Here is a 24,197-nt window from a genome sequence, read left to right as displayed (position 1 = left end):
CCCAGGTAAGACAGTTGATACACCTGTACACAGACTGTCCTATCCCAGGTAAGACAGTTGATACACCTGTACACAGACTGTCCTATCCCAGGTAAGACAGTTGATACACCTGTACACAGACTGTCCTATCCCAGGTAAGACAGTTGATACACCTGTACACAGACTGTCCTATCCCAGGTAAGACAGTTGATACACCTGTACACAGACTGTCCTATCCCAGGTAAGACAGTTGATACACCTGTACACAGACTGTCCTATCCCAGGTAAGACAGTTGATACACCTGTACACAGACTGTCCTATCCCAGGTAAGACAGTTGATACACCTGTACCCGGACTGTCCTATCCCAGGTAAGACAGTTGATACACCTGTACACAGACCGTCCTATCCCAGGTAAGACAGTTGAAACACCTGTACACGGACTGTCCTAGCCCAGGTAAGAGAATTGATACACCTGTACAGAGTGTCCTATCCCAGGTAAGACAGTTGATACACCTGTACACAGACTGTCCTATCCCAGGTAAGACAGTTGATACACCTGTACATGGACTGTCCTAGCCCAGGTAAGACAGTTGATACACCTGTACACGGACTGTCCTATCCCAGGTAAGATAGTTGATACACCTGTACACAAACTGTCCTAGCCCAGGTTAGACAGTTGATACACCTGTACACAGACTGTCCTAGCCCAGGTAAGACAGTTGATACACCTGTACACAGACTGTCCTATCCCAGGTAAGATAGTTGATACACCTGTACACAAACTGTCCTAGCCCAGGTAAGACAGTTGAAACACCTGTACACGGACCGTCCTAGCCCAGGTAAGACAGTTGATACACCTGTACATGGACTGTCCTAGCCCAGGTAAGACAGTTGATACACCTGTACACAGACTGTCCTATCCCAGGTAAGACAGTTGATACACCTGCTGTTTCATGGAGAGATGAAGGATGTAACTGAAGCAATTTAAGAACAGTGTAAGGAGTATCTTTCGGTACACAATTTGGAAACCTAGTTTGCCTGGCTAGAACTGCTTCCCATAATTGTATGAAAAGGTACATGCCTTATATACCATAATGCATATGGGATTAAAATGGCGTAATAATCAATGTAAAGAAACTAAATTATAACCAGGTTCTTTCTCTCTCAATACAACAGAAGTTTTTTTTCAACCTGGTCCCCTACCCACATAGCATTAACCTTTCATAGAGTATTCACCACTAACAAAGGACCCCAAATCACAATACCAGTATTTTAATAAGGAAAGTCTCTCACTGATAAAATCTGAACTATGACTGATAAATATGCAAAAAAAACACCCATCATAACTGAAAACCAGTCATATATTCCCAGGCAAGATAAAAAAAAGTCAAGTACTGTAGATTTCTTTTTTATGAAAATGTTTTATAATAGTTTTATATCTTGTTTGTCATCAAAGCGTTTGCCTTTGGCTATTGTACCAGCAGCGGGTCCATAACTGTCATACCTGTGTGTTGTTACGCCTCGGTTACAGACATCTGACCAGTGACCCACAGTTAGCAATGAATAAACATGGACACAGGATATTGTTGTAGACATATCTGTCCTATCCTCCAAATTATTCTTTTGACAAATATCTCATCTTTCTAACAGAGAATCTTTTCAAATTTAATTGAATGCTGATTTAAAATATGACTTCTAAGTCCATGAACTTTCTTTGAAGGTCCTGTTTCCTGAATGGAATGCAAATAATGACCATTTATAGGCCTGAGTTTTATAATGGGTATACTGATCAAATTCCACTACCATCACAGTTACTCTGCACTTTTGTACACACATGCTTGGTTCTAGCCACTGTCACTAAAGCAAAAGATGGAAATATGCAACAGAGCAACCTACAAGGTGTACTTCCATCTCGTAATGGTGGCAACGGTCTCACCCAAACTTATGAGGAGTTCCTGCTTATGTTTTATTGGATGCCAAACATAACAGGATTAGATAATGATTTGTAACAGGCCAATCGTAGAATTGAACCCAGGACTCTATAACAACTAGCTAGGCCTCCTTTAACTAGAACTACCTGTTCACAGGAGTTTGTCACATCCATTTTCTAGTACAGAACAATTAGTAACTCTAAATTAAACTAAGATTTTAAAACTTAATAAATCTTCAAACTTTCATTCATAGAAATTTAGTAAACTCCATGCACACATTGTATGTGAACACATTGTATGTGACTGACTTGTACTTGGTTTGTAGATTATTGTCTGATCTTGGCCAAGTGGTTAGGAGGTCTGACATTCTGCTACCACTAGCCCTTCACTAATGGGTCGCGGGTTCGTGACCTACATGGGGCAGTCGCCAGGTACTGGCCGTAAGTTGGTGATTTTTTCTCCGGGAACTCTGGCTTTCCTCCACCACCAAAACCTGGCACGTCCTTAAATGACCATAGCCGTTAATAGGACGTAAAACGCAAACAAACCAAGCATGAATTGCATTGATTCCTTCATACATCCCAGGGTAGCTGCCAGTCATACTGTAAGCAGGTTAAAACTGTTAGCTATATACCTACCTCGGTAATTACTAGATATATTCCAGGGTACAACATGAAACCTCTATAATTTGTCTGAGTGGTGAAGACTGCACAGAATATCAAAAAAGATAGAGACCAAGTTCACGTTTATAATGACACAATCCCTGGTCTAACTACATAATTATACCAGTACCTTCATACAACGCTACTACACATAAAACATGACACCCTTTATAAATAATTATGATGATTATCAGTCAATGACAGAAAATATACAAAATAAAATGCAACAAAAATATGAAACATCTAGTGGGAAGGTTAGTATCGCCTTACTGCCCATGTACTATGGTTGACTTACTTCAGTATAGCACCTATAGTACCTCTCTCTATTACACCTGTAATATTATACCTGTCCCACTTACACCTGTAATATCATACCTGTCTCAGTATCACCTATAGCCTTGATGTACAGTACCTTTAGGTATAAGGTTAGAAGTCAGACATTTAGCTGGGCTGCCTAGTCACCTAACCACCTTGAATGGTGTCCTCCACACAACACATACTGTCTGGTACTTAACTTACTTTAAACTTGATCCTTGCATTTCTTAATGTCTATTTTACATTCAAGAAAAAAATGAATTGCAAATAAGATGCATTTTGGAGGAAAAGTAAATGTCATATATCTTTTTTGTTTGATGACATGCCACTGTCGGTTATATTTTTTGTTTGATGACATGCCACCATCAGATATCTTGTATGTTTGATGACATGCCACTGTCAGATATCTTGTATGTTTGATGACATGCCACCATCAGATATCTGATATGTTTGATGACATGCCACCATCAGATATCTTGTATGTTTGATGACATGCCACCATCAGATATCTGGTATGTTTGATGACATGCTATCATCAGAAATCTTGTATGTTTGATGACATGCCACCGTCAGATATCTTGTATGTTTGATGACATGCCACCATCAGATATCTTGTATGTTTGATGACATGCCACCATCAGATATCTTGTATGTTTGATGACATGCCACCATCAGATATCTTGTATGTTTGATGACATGCCACCATCAGATATCTTGTATGTTTGATGACATGCCACCATCAGATATCTTGTATGTTTGATGACATGCCACCATCAGATATCTTGTATGTTTGATGACATGCCACCATCAGATATCTGGTATGTTTGATGACATGCTATCATCAGAAATCTTGTATGTTTGATGACATGCCACCGTCAGATATCTTGTATGTTTGATGACATGCCACTGTCAGATATCTGGTATGTTTGATGACATGCTACCATCAGATATCTTGTATGTTTGATGACTTACCAACGTCAGATATCTGATATGTTTGATGACAGGCCACCGTCAGATATCTGATATGTCAGATGACTTACCATTGTCAGATATCTTTCTTGTTTGATGACCTGCCACCGTCAGATTTCTTGTATGTTTGATGACATGCCACCGTCAGATATCTTGTATGTTTGATGACATGCTATCATCAGATATCTTTTTTGTTTGATGACCTGCCACCGTCAGATATCTTGTATGTTTGATGACATGCCACCATCAGATATCTTGTATGTTTGATGACTTACCACCGTCAGATATATGATATGTTTGATGACATGCCATCATCAGATATCTGGTATGTTTGATGACATGCCACCATCAGATATCTTGTATGTTTGATGACTTACCGCCGTCAGATATATGATATGTTTGATGACATGCCACTGTCAGATATCTGGTATGTTTGATGACATGCCACCATTAAATATATGGTATGTTTGATGACATGCTACCATTAGATATATGGTATGTTTGATGACATGCTACCATCAGGTACTTAACTTACTTTAAACTTGATCCTTGCATTTCTTAATGTCTATTTTACATTCAAGAAAAAAATGAATTGCAAATAAGATGCATTTTGGAGGAAATGTAAATGTCAGATATCTTGTATGTCAGATGACATGCCACTGTCAGATATATTTTTTTGTTTGATGACATGCCACCATCAGATATCTTTCATGTTTTATGACATGCCACTGTCAGATATCTTGTATGTTTGATGACATGCCATTGTCAGATATCTGATATGTCAGATGACTTACCATTGTCAGATATATTTTTTTTGTTTGATGACCTGCCACCGTCAGATATCTTGTAACATATGTTTGATGACATGCCACCATCAGATATCTTTCATGTTTTATGACATGCCACTGTCAGATATCTTGTATGTTTGATGACATGCCACTGTCAGATATCTGATATGTTTGATAACATGCTACCATCAGATATATGGTATGTTTGATGACATGTCACTGTCAGATATCTTGTATGTTTGATGACATGCCACCATTAGATATCTGGTATGTTTGATGACATGCTACCATTATATATCTGGTATGTTTGATGACATGCCACTGTCAGATATCTCGTATGCTTGATGACATGCCACCGTCAGATATCTTGTATGTTTGATGCCATGCCACTGTCAGATATCTGATATGTAAGATGACATGCCACCGTCATATATCTGGTATGTTTGATGACATGCCACCGTCAGATATCTTGTATGTTTGATGACATGCCACTGTCAGATATCTGATATGTAAGATGACATGCCATCGTCAGATATCTTGTATGTTTGATGACTTATCATTGTCAGATATCTGATTTGTTTGATAACATGCCACCTAGATATCTTGTATGTTTGATGACAGGCCACTGTCAGATATCTGATTTGTTTGATAACATGCCACCTAGATATCTGACATGTTTGTTGACATGTGATACTCAGAAGCCAGAGATAGTAATATTTATTTTGGATGTGGCTTGTCATTCAGGTATTAATGTTTATATCACAGTATTTCTTTCCTTATCTATCATGGACCATTTCAGTATTTTTGTACATCATGATGACTTAAACACAAATGTTCAAAAAAGCAATCATCAACAGTACAATAGAGACTTCTATTGCTTATTTCAATCAAACGAAAAAGGTTAATCTCGGGAAACCACCAATGATAATCAGTTACAATATCAATCTGATCCTTATAATAGTATGTGTAACTAATGACAACAAACAAACCCTACCAGTAGTTTTATATTGGGAGTATGCCAACAGCTAGATTGCACATCATCTAACTTCTTTAAATGGGCACAATTTATCACTTTGTTAAAAAAAACAGTATCTCAGTTTACCTACGTAAACCTTTCTGCTGAGGTAAGAACAGATATTTGTGTCTGTAACCTATACTCTACATGTACACCCACCTTTCTCCCAATAGTCTAACAAAGCAAACACTGCACTGTGCTGCTTAACCTGATTGATGGAACAAAACTACTGATAAGAAATCAAGCTGAAGGTTAATAATTCAAACCAATCTTCATTTGATGGAGAGGAATGATTAGGGATTTTTGAGCCCGGATATATTTACCACAGCAGTGATTAGTTTGTATAGTGTATCGGTGACATGATAACATCTACATTTCTTTTCTGTCTTTTACTTTAAATCAAGAAAAAAATAAACATTAAAAGCAATGAACATTTAGACATTGGTCTTTAAGTTGTGTTTAACTATTTTCTAATCTTCGATGTACAGCATTTTACTGATAATGTCTCAATATACAGATCCTCATGTCAACATGCTGATATGGAAGTGTACATATACAGATCATGTAACAGTGCTGTAATTGGGGTGTAGATGTACAGATCATGTGGCAATGCTGTAATTAAGGTGAAAATTAACAGATCATGTGACAATGCTGTAATTAAGGTGAAAATAAACTGATCATGTGACAATGCTGTAATTAAGGTGTAGATGTTCAGATCATATGACAATGCTGTAATTGAGGCGTAGATGTACAGATCATGTGACAATGCTGTAATTGAGATGTAGATGTTGAGATCATGTGACAATGCTGTAATTGAGGCATAATGCACAGATCATGTGACAATGCTGTAATTGAGGTGTAGATATACACATCATGTGACAATGCTGTAACTAAGGTGAAAATGAACAGATTATGTGACAATGCTGTAATTAAGGTGAAAATGAGACAATGCTGTAATTAAGGTGTAGATGTTTAGATCATGTGACAATGCTGTAATTGAGATGTAGATGTACAGATCATGTGACAGTGCTGTAATGGAAGTGCAGATGTACAGATCATGTGACAGTGCAGTAATTGAGGTGTAGATGTACAGATCATGTGACAATGCTGTAATTGAGGCAGAGATGTACAGATCATGTGACAATGCTGTAATTGAGATGTAGATGTACCAATCATGTGACAATGCTGTAATTGAGATGTAGATGTACAGATCATGTGCCAATGCTGTAATTAAGGTGTAGACATGTGACAATGCTGTAATTGAGGCCTTGATGTACAGATCATGTGACAATGCAGTAATTAAGGTGCAGATGTACAGATCATGTGACAATGCTGTAATTGAGATGCAGATGGACAGATCATGTGACTAAGCTGTAATTGAGGCCTAGATGTACAGATCATGTGACAATGCAGTAATTGAGGCGCAGATGTCCAGATCATGTGACAAAGCTGTAATTGAGATGTAGATGTACAGATCATGTGACAATGCTGTAATTAAGGTGTAGATGTACACATCATGTGCAATGCTGTAATCAAGGTGAAAATAAACAGATCATGTGACAATACTGTAAGTAAGGTGAAGATGTTCAGATCATGTGACAATGCTGTAATTGAGATGTAGATGTACAGATCAAGTGAGAGTGCTTTAATGGAGGTGCAGATGTACAGATCATGTGACAGTGCAGTAATTGAGATGTAGATGTACAGATCATGTGACAGTGCTTTAATGAAGGTGCAGATGGACAGATCATGTGACAATGTTGTAATTGAGGCCTAGATGTACAGATCATGTGACAATGCAGTAATTGAGGTGCAGATGTACAGATCATGTGACAGTGCTGTAATTGAGGTTTAGATGCACAGATCATGTGACAGTTCTGTAATTGAGGGGTAGATGCACATATCACCCACTAGAAGGCAACAACAAGCCAGTGCTGTCTCCACCTGCCTACCAGACCTGCCACTTGGTACCACACAACCATTGAATATCATACCATTGGAAGCTATGTGATAATTGGAATGTCTAGGAGCAGTCATAATGGATAAATACTAAGTAGTAACCATATCTAATCAACAATTAGCCGACAAATCAACCTGTACATTACCATTACACCAACATGTTAACTACATAGGATAGTCATTTACATATGTTCCCTAGCAACCACTTAGGAATCAACCAATGGCAACTGAAAAAACTTAAGTGGGTAGACAGGTCTGATGTTTCTCATTAAAACATATTCATATGTGTATGGATCAAGAAATGAACAAGTTATTGTACTGCCAATATCTCCCCTCATTTAGGTTTAGTTTACTATTACCAACAGGAGTATGTCGATATTTAATATTCAGATTGAAATTCCCTACTACCTAGACACAGACCCACTACTTAAGGGTTCTGTCCAAACCCTCTAGTGTAGGTTTCTATCCAAACTCTCTACCTTAAGTTTCTATACAAAATCTCCACTGTAGCATTCTGTCCAAACCCTCTAGTGTAGGTTTCTATCCAAACCCTCTACGTTAAGTTTCTATACAAAATCTCCACTGTAGCATTCTGTCCAAATCCTCTAGTGTAGGTGTCTATCCAAACCCTCTACCTTAAGTTAACTTCTATACCAAATCTCCATTGTAGGGTTCTGTCCAAACCCTCTACTGTAGGTTTATATCCAAACTCTCCACTGTAGGGTTCCATCAAACACTCAAGTGTAGGTGTATATCCAAACCCTCTACCTTAAGTTTCTATCCAAAATCTCCACTGTAGGGTTCTGTCCAAACCCTCTACCTTAAGTTTCTATCCAAAATCTCCACTGTAGGATTCTGTCCAAACCCTCCACTGTAGGATTCTGTCCAAACCCACTACTGTAGGATTCTGTCCAAACCCACTACTGTAGGATTCTGTCCAAACCCACTACTGTAGGATTCTGTCCAAACCCACTACTGTACGGTTCTGTCCAAACCCTCTACTGTAGGATTCTGTCCAAACCCACTACTGTAGGGTTCTGTCCAAACCCTGGTCTACTGTAGGTTTTTATCCAAATCCTCTATTGTAGGTTTCTATCCAAACCGACTACCCTAAGTTTCCATCCAAACTCTGATTTGATAATGAAATGTTCCAGTAAGCTTGTTTTGGAGAATGTGCCCTCACTCAGATTCAAACATCCTAAACAATTGACAATACTATTACTCTCTACCGGTAAATCTACAGCAATACTTTATTAATGTGATGGCTTGAACTGGATTTTCATTTTGTTTAATTTCAAATTTCCAAGCTTTTGATGTTTTTTGACAATAAATTCTCGGGTGATTATTAAGCATTTCTCAAAAGAAAGCCTACTAAAGTAATTGATGATTACAGAAGTTTATATGAAAGTATGGCTTTTCAGACATAAAATTGGAAACGCTCAATTTGCCAAACAGCCTGAGATATCATAAGAAATCACAATCTTATGAAGTGGGATGACAGAGTACATGATAGGATGAAATATATCATCGTTGAAAAATACCTGGGGTAAGAAATTAGGTTTAAGTAATGATACCTTTGAACATCAAAATGAGTTGTGATGCATTCACAATTGGAAAAACATTCACATCAATTCACGATGACAGTTTTCACACATTAAAATCATTGTAAAACGAGAAAAGGACATGACTTGAGACATGATATTCTTATAGCCAGTCAATTAACAGTGTGGGTGGGAAGGGAAAATTAGATTGACAACAAGATTAAGTCAAGCGTCAAGCATGCTCTATTACCTTATAACAAAGTAAAGTCTAACACAACAAAAACCAGGTTAAGTCTAACATGTCACACTTACCTGTTACAAGGTTAAGTCTAACATGACACACTAACCTGTTACATGGTTAAGTCTAGCATGTCACACTAACCTGTTACATGGTTTAAGTCTAACACGACACACTAACCTGTTACATGGTTTAAGTCTAACATGACACACTAACCTGTTACAGGGTTTAAGTCTAGCATGTCACACTAACCTGTTACAGGGTTTAAGTCTAACATGACACACTAACCTGTTACAGGGTTTAAGTCTAGCATGTCACACTAACCTGTTACAGGGTTTAAGTCTAACATGACACACTAACCTGTTACAAGGTTAAGTCTTACACGACACACTAACATGTTAATTGGTTTAAGTCTAACATGGCACACTAACCTGTTACAAGGTTAAGTCTTACACGACACACTAACATGTTAATTGGTTTAAGTCTAACATGGCACACTAACCTGTTACAAGGTTAAGTCTTACACGACACACTAACCTGTTAAATGGTTAAGTCTAACACGACACACTAACCTGTTAAATGGTTTAAGTCTAACATGGCACACTAACTAAAGTCTAACACAACAAAAACCAGGTTAAGTCTAACATGTCACACTTACCTGTTACAAGGTGAAGTCTAACATGTCACACTAACCTGTTACATGGTTTAAGCCTAACATGTCAGACTAACCTGTTACATGGTTTAAGTCTAACATGACACACTACCCTGTTACAAGGTTAAGTCTAACACGACACACTAACCTGTTACATGGTTTAAGTCTAACATGACACACTAACCTGTTACAAGGTTAAGTCTAACATGACACACTAACCTGTTACATGGTTTAAGTCTAACATGACACACTAACCTGTTACAGGGTTTAAGTCTAGCATGTCACACTAACCTGTTACAGGGTTTAAGTCTAACATGACACACTAACCTGTTACAAGGTTAAGTCTTACACGACACACTAACATGTTAATTGGTTTAAGTCTAACATGGCACACTAACCTGTTACAAGGTTAAGTCTAACACGACACACTAACCTGTTACATGGTTTAAGTCTAACATGGCACACTAACCTGTTACAAGGTTAAGTCTAACACGACACACTAACCTGTTACATGGTTTAAGCCTAACATGTCAGACTAACCTGTTACATGGTTTAAGTCTAACATGACACACTTACCTGTTACAAGGTTAAGTCTAACATGCCACCCTTACCTGTTACAGGGTTTAAGTCTAACATGTCACACTTACCTGTTACAAGGTTAAGTCTAACATGTCACACTAACCTGTGACATGGTTTAAGTCTAACATGGCACACTAACCTGTTACATGGTTTAAGTCTTACATGGAACAATAACATGTTAAATGGTTTAAGTCTTACATGGCACACTAACATGTTAAATGGTTTAAGTCTAACATGGCACACTAACCTGTTACATGGTTTAAGTCTTACATGGCACAATAACATGTTAAATGGTTTAAGTCTTACATGGCACACTAACATGTTAAATGGTTTAAGTCTAACACGACACACTAACATGTTACATGGTTTAAGTCTTACACGACATACTAACATGTTAAATGGTTTAAGTCTAACATGGCACACTAACCTGTTACAAGGTTAAGTCTTACACGACACACTAACATGTTAAATGGTTTAAGTCTAACATGGCACACTAACATGTTAAATGGTTTAAGTCTAACATGGCACACTAACATGTTAAATGGTTTAAGTCTAACATGACACACTGAGTAATACAACTTAATAATGTTGTGAGGTAACTGAGTACAATTTTCTACTTCAACCTCAAAGATAATATCCAATGACAATAACATCTATTAAATCAAATCTATCCTTATTGGTTATGAACTGTGAGTATAATTTGAGATACTGGCCAAGGATTGTATAATTAAAACTTACCATTTTATCTGATACAGTCGTTTATGATTTTTTTGGCATGGCCCAAGGTCTAGCTTACAATTGTAAAGTGTGTAGTTAAGGTTTTATGGTAATTTGATACTTAGAACTGAGTATACTTATGACTCTTTCAAATATTACAGATTTTGTAAATAAACATTAACATATCTCTAGGAAAAGAGAACATCTGTAAAATTTAACCAAACATAAAAATGATCACAGACTAACCTACATGTAGATCTACTATCTGTCTAGCCAGGTCAGACTAACCTACATGTAGATCTACTATCTGTCTAGCCAGGTCAGACTAACCTACATGTAGATCTACTATCTGTCTAGCCAGGTCAGACTAACCTACATGTAGATCTACTATCTGTCTACCCAGACCTATAGTTTTAATCAGGAATACATGTATACAGTCACACGTACATACCTTACAACAAAGTTGTTCTACAGTGGATGTTTTCATTCATGTCCTACAGATAGGGCTGCCCCAATCCTCACCATTTTTCATTCACATTGAAAAGCTGTGTCTGCCACTCACAATGGACAATTTTTTAAAGATATCAAAAAACTACATAGAAAATTGATTTAACCAATGTATTATATTTAGGTTAACAGGAGATATCAGACTGATTTAACCAGATTAACAGAGACATCAGACTGATTTTACCAGGTCAATAGAGAAATCAAACTCATTAAACCAGGTAAACAGGATATATCAGACTGATTACCAGGTTAACAGGAGATATTAGACTGATTACCAGATTAACATGAGATATCAGACTGATTACCAGGTTAACAGGAGATATCAGACTGATTACCAGATTAACAGGAGATATCAGACTGATTACCAGATTAACAGAAGATATCAGACTGATTACCAGGTCAGTAAAGGCCCTGCCATGTGCCTGACCTACATATCACAGTTTATCACCATGTCAAATTTCAAAAAGATCTGTCTACAAAATTGTTGACAGATAGATAGAGAGACAACTGTGATAACTATAGTGCACCTCCACCTCTAGTGCGGCCCCTTATGACAGACAGAAAGTCTATGTCTAATTTGTAGTGGTTGCATATCAAGGAAGTATACATTTTGAAATTTGATCAACTTGTATGATTTGTTTCTGATACTTGCCAGGAAGATGTTTAGTCTTTCAAAAACAGTTACATTAGTGTTGATATACAAAATTTGGTTTTTGTATTTTCATAGTATAAAGTTCTACAATGTCGATGAGGAAGAGGCCATTGTACTGTAAGGGTGCATGAAATGACACGTGATGATATGTGCCATTTGTTAGGAGTCATCAACAATAAACAATAATCATCAGGTAAACAGTATAAACAACACATCTAAAAACAGTCACAGAAAGGTAACTTAGGACAAATCATGCTCCACAATAATTGATAATAACGCTGCAGAATACCCAACCCTGAAATAGATCAACCTTCTATAACGGCGATGGAGGGAGGCCAAGGTACGGAAACAGAGAAATACAATAAAAACACAATAACAAGTCTTGGAGGACGATAAACATGTGTCTCAGAGTAGGGGGGATCTGGGTAAGAAATATACAGCATACATTTACAGAGTCAGGAAGTAAAATAAAAACAATACATCACATTAATCAACCGGCGCTACTGCCATGAAAAATGAAATCAATTAGAGAGGCTGGCAGAGGTACAAAACTTGTCATACCTGTCAAAGGCAACCCAACACATAGAGACACAGAATCGCCCCTGATGGTGTAACACACACGACACACAACTCCCAGGAATGCTACAGCCATCTGGGCAAGCCCATTAATTACCACTAAATTCTACAAGGATCAGAAACAGATCCCAGAATGGTGCAAATTTAATTGGGGGTAACATCTGCTTCAATGAAGCATAGACTTTTTCAAGTATATTCTTGGTGATGTGTCATGTTTGTTGGTTCTGACAAGTACTGGTGATATTGTGTTTGTTGGTTCTGACAAGTACTGGTGATATTGTGTTTGTTGGTTCTGACAAGTACTGGTGATATTGTGTTTGTTGGTTCTGACAAGTACTGGTGATATTGTGTTTGTTGGTTCTGACAAGTACTGGTGATATTGTGTTTGTTGGTTCTGACAAGTACTGGTGATATTGTGTTTGTTGGTTCTGACAAGTTCTGGTGATATTGTGTTTGTTGGTTCTGACAAGTACTGGTGATGTGTCATGTTTGTTGGTTATGACAAGTACTGGTGATATTGTGTTTGTTGGTTCTGACAAGTACTGGTGATATTGTGTTTGTTGGTTCTGACAAGTACTGGTGATATTGTGTTTGTTGGTTCTGACAAGTACTGGTGATATTGTGTTTGTTGGTTCTGACAAGTACTGGTGATATTGTGTTTGTTGGTTCTGACAAGTACTGGTGATATTGTGTTTGTTGGTTCTGACAAGTACTGGTGATATTGTGTTTGTTGGTTCTGACAAGTACTGGTGATGTGTCATGTTTGTTGGTTATGACAAGTACTGGTGATATTGTGTTTGTTGGTTCTGACAAGTTCTGGTGATATTGTGTTTGTTGGTTCTGACAAATTCTCTTGGCAATTTGTAATGTTAAGGATTTGACAAGTCCTCTTGGTGATTTGCAATTTGTTGGTTTCGACAGGTCTTTATGGCGATATATTATATGGACAAGTCCTCTTGGTGATTTGCAGCAGTAAATATTATGTAGACTAAAAACAACATAGATGTATACTGTAGACTCAAAGCATGAGGCAAATAAGGCCAGACCAGATACAGATATGATGGATGCAGCAGTGCGGGTTGGACAAGGGTTGCCAATATGATATGGCAATTACAGTTTTAGGATTTGTAAAAGCGGAAAAGAATTTCAACAAATTAGAAACCCAGTATGAAGTTCAGATTCCAACCACATCACTTGACAACCTCAAACCTATGAGAACATATTTTGGTTAAAACATTCTGTATGAAAAAAAAGTAGTTATGACCCCTATGCCACATATGCCATCTGGGTCGGTGGTGATCAGTAACCTTGAGCCGCCCTTGGCTCCTTGGGTGCCAATACCAGCTCAAAAATGGGGCTAATTTGTTTCAGATGACACCACCAGTCTGTAAAGCAATACAGTTATACAGTAAAATAAGCACAACATGCATTCTCCTCAGACCACAAGTATGGACGGCAAGACCTGTAAAAAACATGCTGAAAAATTCCACTGTGTAACAGATACAATGTTGAATTTGTTTCGGTCTCTCTGTGGTGTTTAGAGCGACACAGAACAGAAATTCTCCAAAATATTCTCTCCACATGTTTTAGATCTAGACATATTTCCTATTTTCACCATACCTTTGGTTGAGTGACGGTGATAGCTTTCTTATTAACATGTATGTATAACACAGATAATAAAGTAGACTAACAAAACTTAAAACAGAGGTTATTGCTTGTATCTGATCAACAGAAAGATGTACAAAGAAACCTGAGACAGTTTGTAAATCAGTCTCACAGCTTTCAGTTATATAGATAGAGAACAGAGCTCATCCGTCTTTAGTGTGTCTGGTACAATGTTAACATGTCTAGTGCTAACGAGATAATGGCAGCACCATAAGTTGTCCAGGTGCTGCACCATCTACTGTCAGTGTCTGTAGGTGTGGCACCATCTACTGCCTATGTCCAGGTGCTGCACCATCTACCGTCAGTCTCTGTTAATGTGGCACCATCTACTGCCTATGTCCAGGTGCTGCCCCATCTACTGTCAGTGTCTGTAGGTGTGGCACCATCTACTGCCTATGTCCAGGTGCTGCACCATCTACCTTCAGTGTCTGTAGGTGTGCCACCATCTACTGCCTATGTCCAGGTGCTGCACCATCTACCGTCAGTGTCTGTAAATGTGGCACCATCTACCTTCAGTGTCTGTAGGTGTGGCACCATCTACTGCCTATGTTCAGGTGCTGCACCATCCACTGTCAGTGTCTATAGGTGTGGCACCATCTACTGCCTATGTTCAGGTGCTGCACCATCTACCTTCAGTGTCTGTAGGTGTGGCACTGTCTACTGCCTATGTTCAGGTGCTGCACCTTCTACCTTCAGTGTCTGTAGTTGTGGCACCATCTACTGCCTATGTCCAGGTGCTGCACCATCTACTGTCAGTGTCTATAGGTGTGGCACCATCTACTGCCTATGTTCAGGTGCTGCACCATCTACCTTCAGTGTATGTAAATGTGGCACCATCTACTGCCTATGTCCAGGTGCTGCACCATCTATCAGCATTTATTTTGGAGTTGTAGGAATGAAAGTTCATAAAAAACTGTTTACACATTTTCCTTATGGAATGATCAGTAAAGTCAGGGAAAAAAATCTTTGTTCAGCTTCCTTACATTTTAAATGAAACGTCTGTCTTGATAAATTTGATATCAAAAGTCAATCAATAATTCTCTACACAAAAAAAGTTGTCAGCAAATAAAGGTAGTACCAACTTCTATTGCCTTGTCAAGTTATAGACCTGGAATGAGGTGTGAAGAACTGTGGCTGTAAGGCCGGACCCTGTACAGAAGGCCAGACCCTGTACAGAAGGCCGGACCCTGTACAGAAGGCCAGACCCTGTACAGAAGGCCGGACCCTGTACAGAATGGCACCATCCCTGGTGCTACTGGTGTGGGACCTACCCACGTTATCTGTATATAGAGATCTCACTACATCATACCAGGGGATTTATGAGGTCAGATCCTGGCCAGATACATCCAGTTATCAGAGTGAAATCATCTCCCAAACCAGTATAACATCCAAACCAATCCATACATCAGCTTACTTTAGATATAGGCAATTCTAAACTTCAGCTCAGTTTTTTTTCCAGTGGTGAAATTAAGAAAAGGGAGTGGTAACATTAGTTACCAGACAACTTTTGGCAGCAAATCTTTTCTACAGACACAAAACATCAAAGTTACCTACTTTTTGTTTTCCAAACAAAATTTACAATTTCTAGTTTTATCCTTATTTTCTTGCATGGCCTTAAGTTAATGTCAATAGCACTAAAACACATACGTTTCACCTTTAAGAAAAAGGTAGTTTATGTTAATATCTAACCAGAAATACCAGATGATATTGACCCTTGTTTAAAGTACATGTAAACATGTTTCATGCCTGTGATCTCCTAATGTGTGTTTGTTAATATTAGCCTTATATCATCTATAGGTTTACGGGACTCTCCACCAACATACTCCTGTTCCATTAATGTCCAGCTCAATAACCCAACCCACAGAATGTTGACCTTTAATTCCAAAACTGTCAAGTTCCTGACTAATTCCCAGGAATGAGTGATGACCTGTCCAATTGGAAGTTACAAGTAGTAGGGGAACTTATTGAGCTGGCATTGGTGTAAGATGCTGGCCGATTAATTAATCACCACAAACTTACAGTGGTGAAGATACAACCTAAGCACCGAAATATTCCTTTTCAAGGGACAGTGGAGATACAAGCCAGCATTCAGAAAGAGCAGCAGATCGGTACATATCATAATGGTAGAAGCCCTTAGCTGTCATTTTCAAGGAGAATGGCCAGAACCTGTGACTTAGGCAATTAGGAACCTTGGGTTTAGTGATACATCAAGGGAGGTGGATTATTATAGGAATAATTATGAACACAGAAAAAGGGGACCCTCAGAATACAATGGGGGGAAAGAAGATGCCATATGAATCAAGAGATGTTACATTTTACTATAGTCTATATGACACTCACTAACTCAAAGCAAAGGCAGACTAGTGATGTTTCCCTTGAATTCCTGTTGCACTTAAATTATTTACAAATGTCTAATAAAAAAATCCTTTGGTTGACAACAGATATGATAAAAAGAATTCTCAGAATCACTCCAATCCATCTGAGTTTTATGTGGTGAAGCTGAATTCATCAAAAACTCCTGTACAGTATGGTACCTCATTTTAATCTCCTACATCTTGACAAGAGTTGTTCATGTCCTTCACAAAACGAGTATAATGGGTACAGGTCTTTTCCTTAATTTGAATCTTTATCCACTCTTCTAGAAATGACCCTTGTTTATAAAAGCTGTTTTGTACAGGGGTGGGCTTAATGCCAGTTATGGGCTTATCACTAAGTAATATATATATAACTTAATGATACTTTATTGCAAATGTAACTCCTGTTACCAAGCTTTTATGTATTATTTTTTAAAGTTTAAATACATTAATACATGTATGTTCTTTAAGGTATTATAGGATCAACTTGCAACTTAAAAACTATATAAATATTTTGGCCCAAGATACATTTTTTGAAGATGATAAGTAAGAAATGAGTAACCTTAAGCGGTAGAAATGCCACAGTAATCCTTGGTATGTATGATTTCAGAAGCAGAAACAATCAGCGGGTTACGGCCGGAATGTCGAGAATCAGACCCGATTAACACTCGCCGTAGGTGTTTTACATGATCTTGATCTGTTTGATAGACACACTTGTAACGTAATCAAACACTTCAATACATCCCCATTACCAAGTCACTTAACCTTACAGTAGTAGCACCTCGCCATCACCTATAACGTTAACTGTACAGTAACACCTCGCCATCACCTATAACATCTGTCTCCTTAAACAGCTACAACTCCTGTTTTCTAGCTTACAGACACTTCACATACACAGTTACAAATTCAATATTTTCTTTAATAGATACTGAAGCTCATTTCCAACCAAGAACATGAAGATAAATCCAGTTTCCAAACATTAAATCACTTGATAGTACTATAATACATATTAGATTAGGATTCCAATACATACACACTTCAGGTAATGACATTTTCTGTGATTCGTTCAATTTAAACTAACACCAAACTCAAAGCGCAAGANCCCCCCCTACTGTCACCCCATGTCTTATACTGGTTACACATACTGACATTGTATTCTGAGGACAGACGGGTCTGTCAGATACAGCAATCCTATCATCATGTAAAGTTGATTTAATTGAAGGCTGTACAATTTGAACTAATAATGAATACACCAACTGGTTTAATGACATAAGAGGCGTTTTAATGGAGTTCCCCAGAATACCCCGAGAGGCTGACTCCAAGTCTCCAAGCCTCAAAGGTCTAACAGCCTACAACTCTGGGGCCGATAGCAATATAAGTATGGGCTCACAAATGATGTCTAAATCATCCCACTGGGATTCATTACACAGTTAAATGATAATTCACTTATTTACACATAAAAAAAACCTGCACCAGTCAGTCATAACCTGTACCGTCTGTAAACAGTGCAGTATAGATAGTATTTCCACAATAATATACAAATACAACTATGCAGTTATTTCCTGAAGAAATTTTGTTAAGTTTTCTTGATTTTCCAAATGATAAATAACAATATCAGCCACTTAAATCAATCTTGTTTAACTCTAAAAGTGCAATCAATCTCTCATACACAGAGCGATGAAGTCGTAGTTAGAGATTAATCACTTCCCTTTGTTCTTATCCTGCCACACAGTAAGGTATAATGTCCTTTTTACTGTCAGCTAACATAAGTATAAATATAAATATATCTCCGAGATGTCAAATTAAAAATACTAGCAAAGTAAGCGATACTTCACACATCAATGAAGGGGATAGAATATTTGTTTGTTGGCCTGTTATTATGTTTGTCATAAATAGGTAATTAATGGAAAATATCTGGAGTTTGTCTTAAAGAAGCAATGACTGGAGAAAAAACAGCCCAGGAGCTTTCAAGGTGTTTGTGCTTAATTATTAATGAATGAAAACATCAAGTTGTTTTTTATTTCAGAATATTTTATTGTATAGATCTTACATGAAAAAAAGAATTGGGGAACAGGTAAGCCTATAAAAGCCTTCTCCTTAACTATAAACAGTACATACGTATCAAAAGAGTGAAGAAAATGTTTCAGTTGTACAGGTTTACACTTAAAATACAGTATGACTTTAATCTGGCTTTACACAAAATAAACCTATCACTGACATGTTAGGTATTTCCTTTATGTTACAACAATATGACATCAGCAAAATAATGCTAGAAATTTCCTAACTTCACATTTTACTCTCAAGTTGAAAAAAATTGAACTATTTTTTTTTGTAAGATTTAGAAATTACTTCTTATCGAAACAGCTTAGAAAACTGGTGTCAGGACAATACACCAGCTAGGTAGAAATAAACCTCAAGTTAAACACATTCGATGTAGTGTTTTTTGTAATATTTAGAAATTCCTTAAATATGGAGACAGCCGAGAAAACTGGTGTTAGGACGATCCACAAGCTATAGGCAGAAATAAATGCTAAATAGCTGACAATTATGGTCGTAAATATGAATGGGATGAACCAGCACTTTATATCCATGTGTGAAGGGTGACAGGTCAATGGCCTGCTCGTACACATACCAGTCACAAATTTGGTAGTTTGCTAATTAAAAACCAGTTTTTGACATGTCTGTCACCATTGGGAGATGTCTTTTGTGCAAAAAATCATGCTTCATTACAGCTTTTACATATTTATTTTCAAAAAGCGAGAGTGAACAAAATTTAACACACAAGAGACAACACAAGTAATCCTATCTCTTTGTTTATCTGAACACATGCTGAAGACAGACACATTTGTGTCAAATAAATTCTGATAGATTGGTCCTAAATAGGAATAAAACATCACATTTTTGTTGAAAGAAACTTTCACCCCAGTTGTTCTTTTGTCTTTATCCAGTGACAGATAAGAGGTGAATTAGCCACGATGGTTGTAGGTGAATTAACCACGCTGGTTGTGGTACCATACTGTTAACAAGCCTTCACTCCAAGTGGGACTTTCACTAGATTATTATCAATATCTGATCTCTGTTATCACAGTTTCAGTTTACATTTAAAATGGTCATTGTAACCAATGACAAACGACTCTATTTAGACACAATATAGGTTAAATATGTATATATATCAACACCATTTCTGTCACACAAGATTGATTTGATAAAATCTATACCTCAGTAGTATAAGAATGTACAGTGACCCTCCTATAACTAGCCCCCTCCTCACCCATTTATAAACTAGGCCACCTACAAGTCAAGCATTGTCTCCCGCAAGGTTATTAGGGGTCACTAAAAGTGTCCAATCTCTCCAAATTTCTGATTACATCGATACATAACTAATTGTTTCTACACAATCAAGACTGGAGGGGATATTGGAATCACCTTCAACCTTGGTTTCTACACAATAAGTTGGGTTCCCTTGAGCTTAATCTACTCAAAGTTCATACAATGATTTCTAACTGAAGAGGTTTGCATTAAGAATGAAGTGACCCTATCAAATCATCCCTTGACTTCAATACTGATCAGAAGGAGTTTAAACAAGTATTGCTTAGCAATGCTTTATTTTATCAACATTGTTTTTCTAATGAGTAAAATTTTGAAATACTGGCTAACATTAAGGTTAGAACTATCAGTTATAATCACACAAAAAAAGAGTTCCACTCAAAGATTTTACTTGGAGTAGTCTCCCTTCTATATAGATGAAGCAACCAAAAGGAGTTTTACTGTTTTAGAGTAACTTTCAAGTTGTGTATCGTTCAGTGTCCATTGTTTTTATAGACTTTGTGACCCATAAATTGGCCACTTGTACCAAGGGCAGCACTGGTAACGTGTAGGCTTTGTGACCCATAAATTGGCCACTTGTACCGAGGGCAGCACTGGTAATGTGTGGGCTTTGTGACCCATAAATTGGCCACTTGTACCAAGGGCAGCACTGGTAACATGTAGGCTTTGCAATGCAAAGGTCTTGAGTTTGACCCCTGCTGTTTTTCTGATCTTTTACTTGTTTCACGAACATTCAAATTCTGACCAAATATAATTCTGTAACACACATCACAACATGTGTGATTTTTTTGAATAATTCTTCTGAAAAGGGCTTAAATATCATTTCATAACAGCGACAATGGTAATGCTAGTTTAACTTGTTACTATAACCCATTATCTTAAATATCATTATAACAAACAAAACATGAGGTTCACAAAAAACATCATATCAAAGAATGAGAAGTTCCATTTACAAGGGTTACCTAACCCCTTTGGGAGGTAAATATCTACCTATCATGGGCTCTTTAATGGTTGAAGCATCCTCCTGAATTTTTCATTCTGATCACACCTAAGAAATGCATCCTCACTTTTGTTTGTGTGCCAGCTGTTGACATGAACCACTGAGAGGATTGCTCGCCTGATCAAGGTCAATCCTGTCTCGTCAGTCTCTGTAGGACATCAGAATTTCACATGGGAATCGGAAAAGTTCAATGGACCAAGAAATGTAGATTCACAGCAGCATGGAGATGTTATGATGTAACGCTCCCTATGATTACCCCAGAAATATTAGAAAACTGACAGACTACATCAGTACACCCTCCGGTACATACACATCTATAAGCCTTGATCAGTACCCCCTCCGGTACATACACATCTACAAGCCATGATCAGTACACCCTCCAGTACATACACATCTATAAGCCTTGATCAGTACACCCTCCGGTACATACACATCTATAAGCCTTGATCAGTACACCCTCCAGTACATACACATCTATAAGCCTTGATCAGTCCCCCCTCCGGTACATACACATCTATAAGCCTTGATCGGTACACCCTCCCGTACATACACATCTATAAGCCTTGATCAGTACACCCTCCCGTACATACACATCTATAAGCCTTGATCAGTACCCCCCCCGGTACATACACATCTACAAGCCATGATCAGTACACCCTCCAGTACATACACATCTATAAGCCTTGATCAGTCCCCCCTCCGGTACATACACATCTATAAGCCATGATCACCTAAACTGAGGGACGTTACACAGCCGTTAAATTTAAGTTAATGTAATTTACTTAAAGTTCTCTTAAAGGGACTGGATAAATCGTCGGATATACTCACTTAAAGAAAATCCTCCAGTGACAGATACCCTAAGGTATTTAAAATCTCGTAAGCCTCTATCAAACACAAATAATTATGTATTGCATTCATATTCCATTTTTTCTCCACATAAAATTAAACCCTATAAGAAATGATGTTACATCAAGTTTTATGCTTCGCCTAATCCTGTATACAGAGAATAAAAACCAAAAAACACACACAGGCTAAAAAATCGGCAAGTTTGAGCTTCATTCACCATCTTACTGCTTGATCCGTGACTATAGAAGCGGGATAGTGAAGGAAATTTATGATTCCGAATTACACACTTTCATGCCTAAATGCACAAAAAGGAAAGCATTCACTCACAAGCTTTTTGATACAAACTCTTAGCATACAGAACAAACTCAAATTGCTGGATGTTTTTTTTAACTGCAAATAGATATTGCAGGTTGTCACGAAAAATGACGTTTTTTTTTCTGTTTTCCACCTTAGAAATTAGGAGGGTAATCTTTCTAACCTGATTTAAAGAAAGCACACTGATCCAACTTTCTACACCGAGTCGTGATCTGTGTGTAGACAGATGTTCTTATGCAGCGCATCAGGTACCTGGATAAATAGGAGAGTGTGTCGTCTCTGACATGTAAAGTTTGTTAGACCTACAATCTTAATCTTAAACCAGACCGGTAAAACATCAAAGTGGCTTACAAAGTCAATGATAAATTGATATGAACTATGTGTAACTTTCTGCTATGACTGTCTGCTATGTATCCAGTGTAGGTACGGGTGAGTTCACTTTTGAGTAAAACATGGACTTAATGAAAGTGATGAAGATCTAGTAGAATATTGACTTAATGAAAGTGATGAAAGTCTAGTAGAACATTGACTTAATGAAAGTGATTAAGATCTAGTAGAACATTGACTAAATGAAAGTGATGAAGATGTAGTAGAACATAATTGACTTAATGAAAGTGATTAAGATCTAGGAGAACATTGACTAAATGAAAGTGATGAAGATCTAGTAGAACATGGACTTAATGAAAGTGATAAAGATCTAGTAGAACATGGACTTAATGTAAGTGATAAAGATCTAGTAGAACATTGACTTAATGAAAGTGATGAAGATCTAGTAGAACATGGACTTCATGAAAGTGATAAAGATCTAGTAGAACATTGACTTCATGAAAGTGATGAAGATCTAGTAGAACATGGACTTAATGAAAGTGATAAAGATCTAGTAGAACATTGACTTAATGAAAGTGATAAAGATCTAGTAGAACATTGACTTAATGAAAGTGATGAAGATCTAGTAGAACATTGACTTAATGAAAGTGATGAAGATCTAGTAGAACATGGACTTAATGAAAGTGATGAAGATCTAGTAGAACATTGACTTAATGAAAGTGATGAAGATCTAGTAGAACATGGACTTAATGAAAGTGATGAAGATCTAGTAGAACATGGACTTAATGAAAGTGATGAAGATCTAGTAGAACATTGACTTAATGAAAGTGATGAAGATCTAGTAGAACATTGACTTAATGAAAGTGATGAAGATCTAGTAGAACATTGACTTAACGAAAGTGATGAAGATCTAGTAGAACATTCTGTACTTTGTGAACAACATTAAGTCAATATGGCTTGAGCATGAGACAGTGAACCAGAGAAGATGATAGTGAGAGTTAGAAACACTATACAGAATGTGAGGATTTCAAGTAAGATGAGTCATCGTCTCACCTTTATAGGGTCAGACTTTGTGTACCGACACCTCTTGTCATGTTCTAAAGAAGAAATATCAGTAACATAGTAAACAGTTACATAGTGATTTTATAAACAAGAGGCCCAAGGGCCTTAGCGGTCACCTGAGTTATATCATAGGTACTGGTAGCTTTATTTTATTGTTTAGATGTGATGTGGAAATCAGCATGTAAACTAAGTGAAATACAATACTTGTCATGTCATCAA

The 24,197-nt window shown here is 37.4% G+C and overlaps 1 protein-coding gene across 7 annotated transcripts in view; it reads right to left on the bottom strand.

The window, feature by feature from the left end:
* Nucleotides 1-24,197, bottom strand: part of LOC110441987 (papilin-like) — a 220,687-nt gene that overhangs the window by 124,217 nt on the left and 72,273 nt on the right. The window contains exon 1 of one of the 7 annotated variants that reach the window (XM_021485328.1): nt 21,419-21,440. The exons of the other annotated variants lie outside the window; for them this stretch is intronic. Coding sequence (XP_021341003.1) covers nt 21,419-21,425 — 7 coding nt within the window. The 5' untranslated portion in view covers nt 21,426-21,440. Of the gene's footprint in view, nt 1-21,418; nt 21,441-24,197 lie in introns of those variants that run through there. 7 annotated transcript variants of the gene reach the window in all.

This window comes from Mizuhopecten yessoensis, unplaced genomic scaffold (genome assembly GCF_002113885.1).
Source record: "Mizuhopecten yessoensis strain PY_sf001 unplaced genomic scaffold, ASM211388v2 scaffold716183, whole genome shotgun sequence".
NCBI classification, from domain to species: domain Eukaryota; kingdom Metazoa; phylum Mollusca; class Bivalvia; order Pectinida; family Pectinidae; genus Mizuhopecten; species Mizuhopecten yessoensis.
This window is presented reverse-complemented; position numbering and strand designations above follow the sequence as displayed.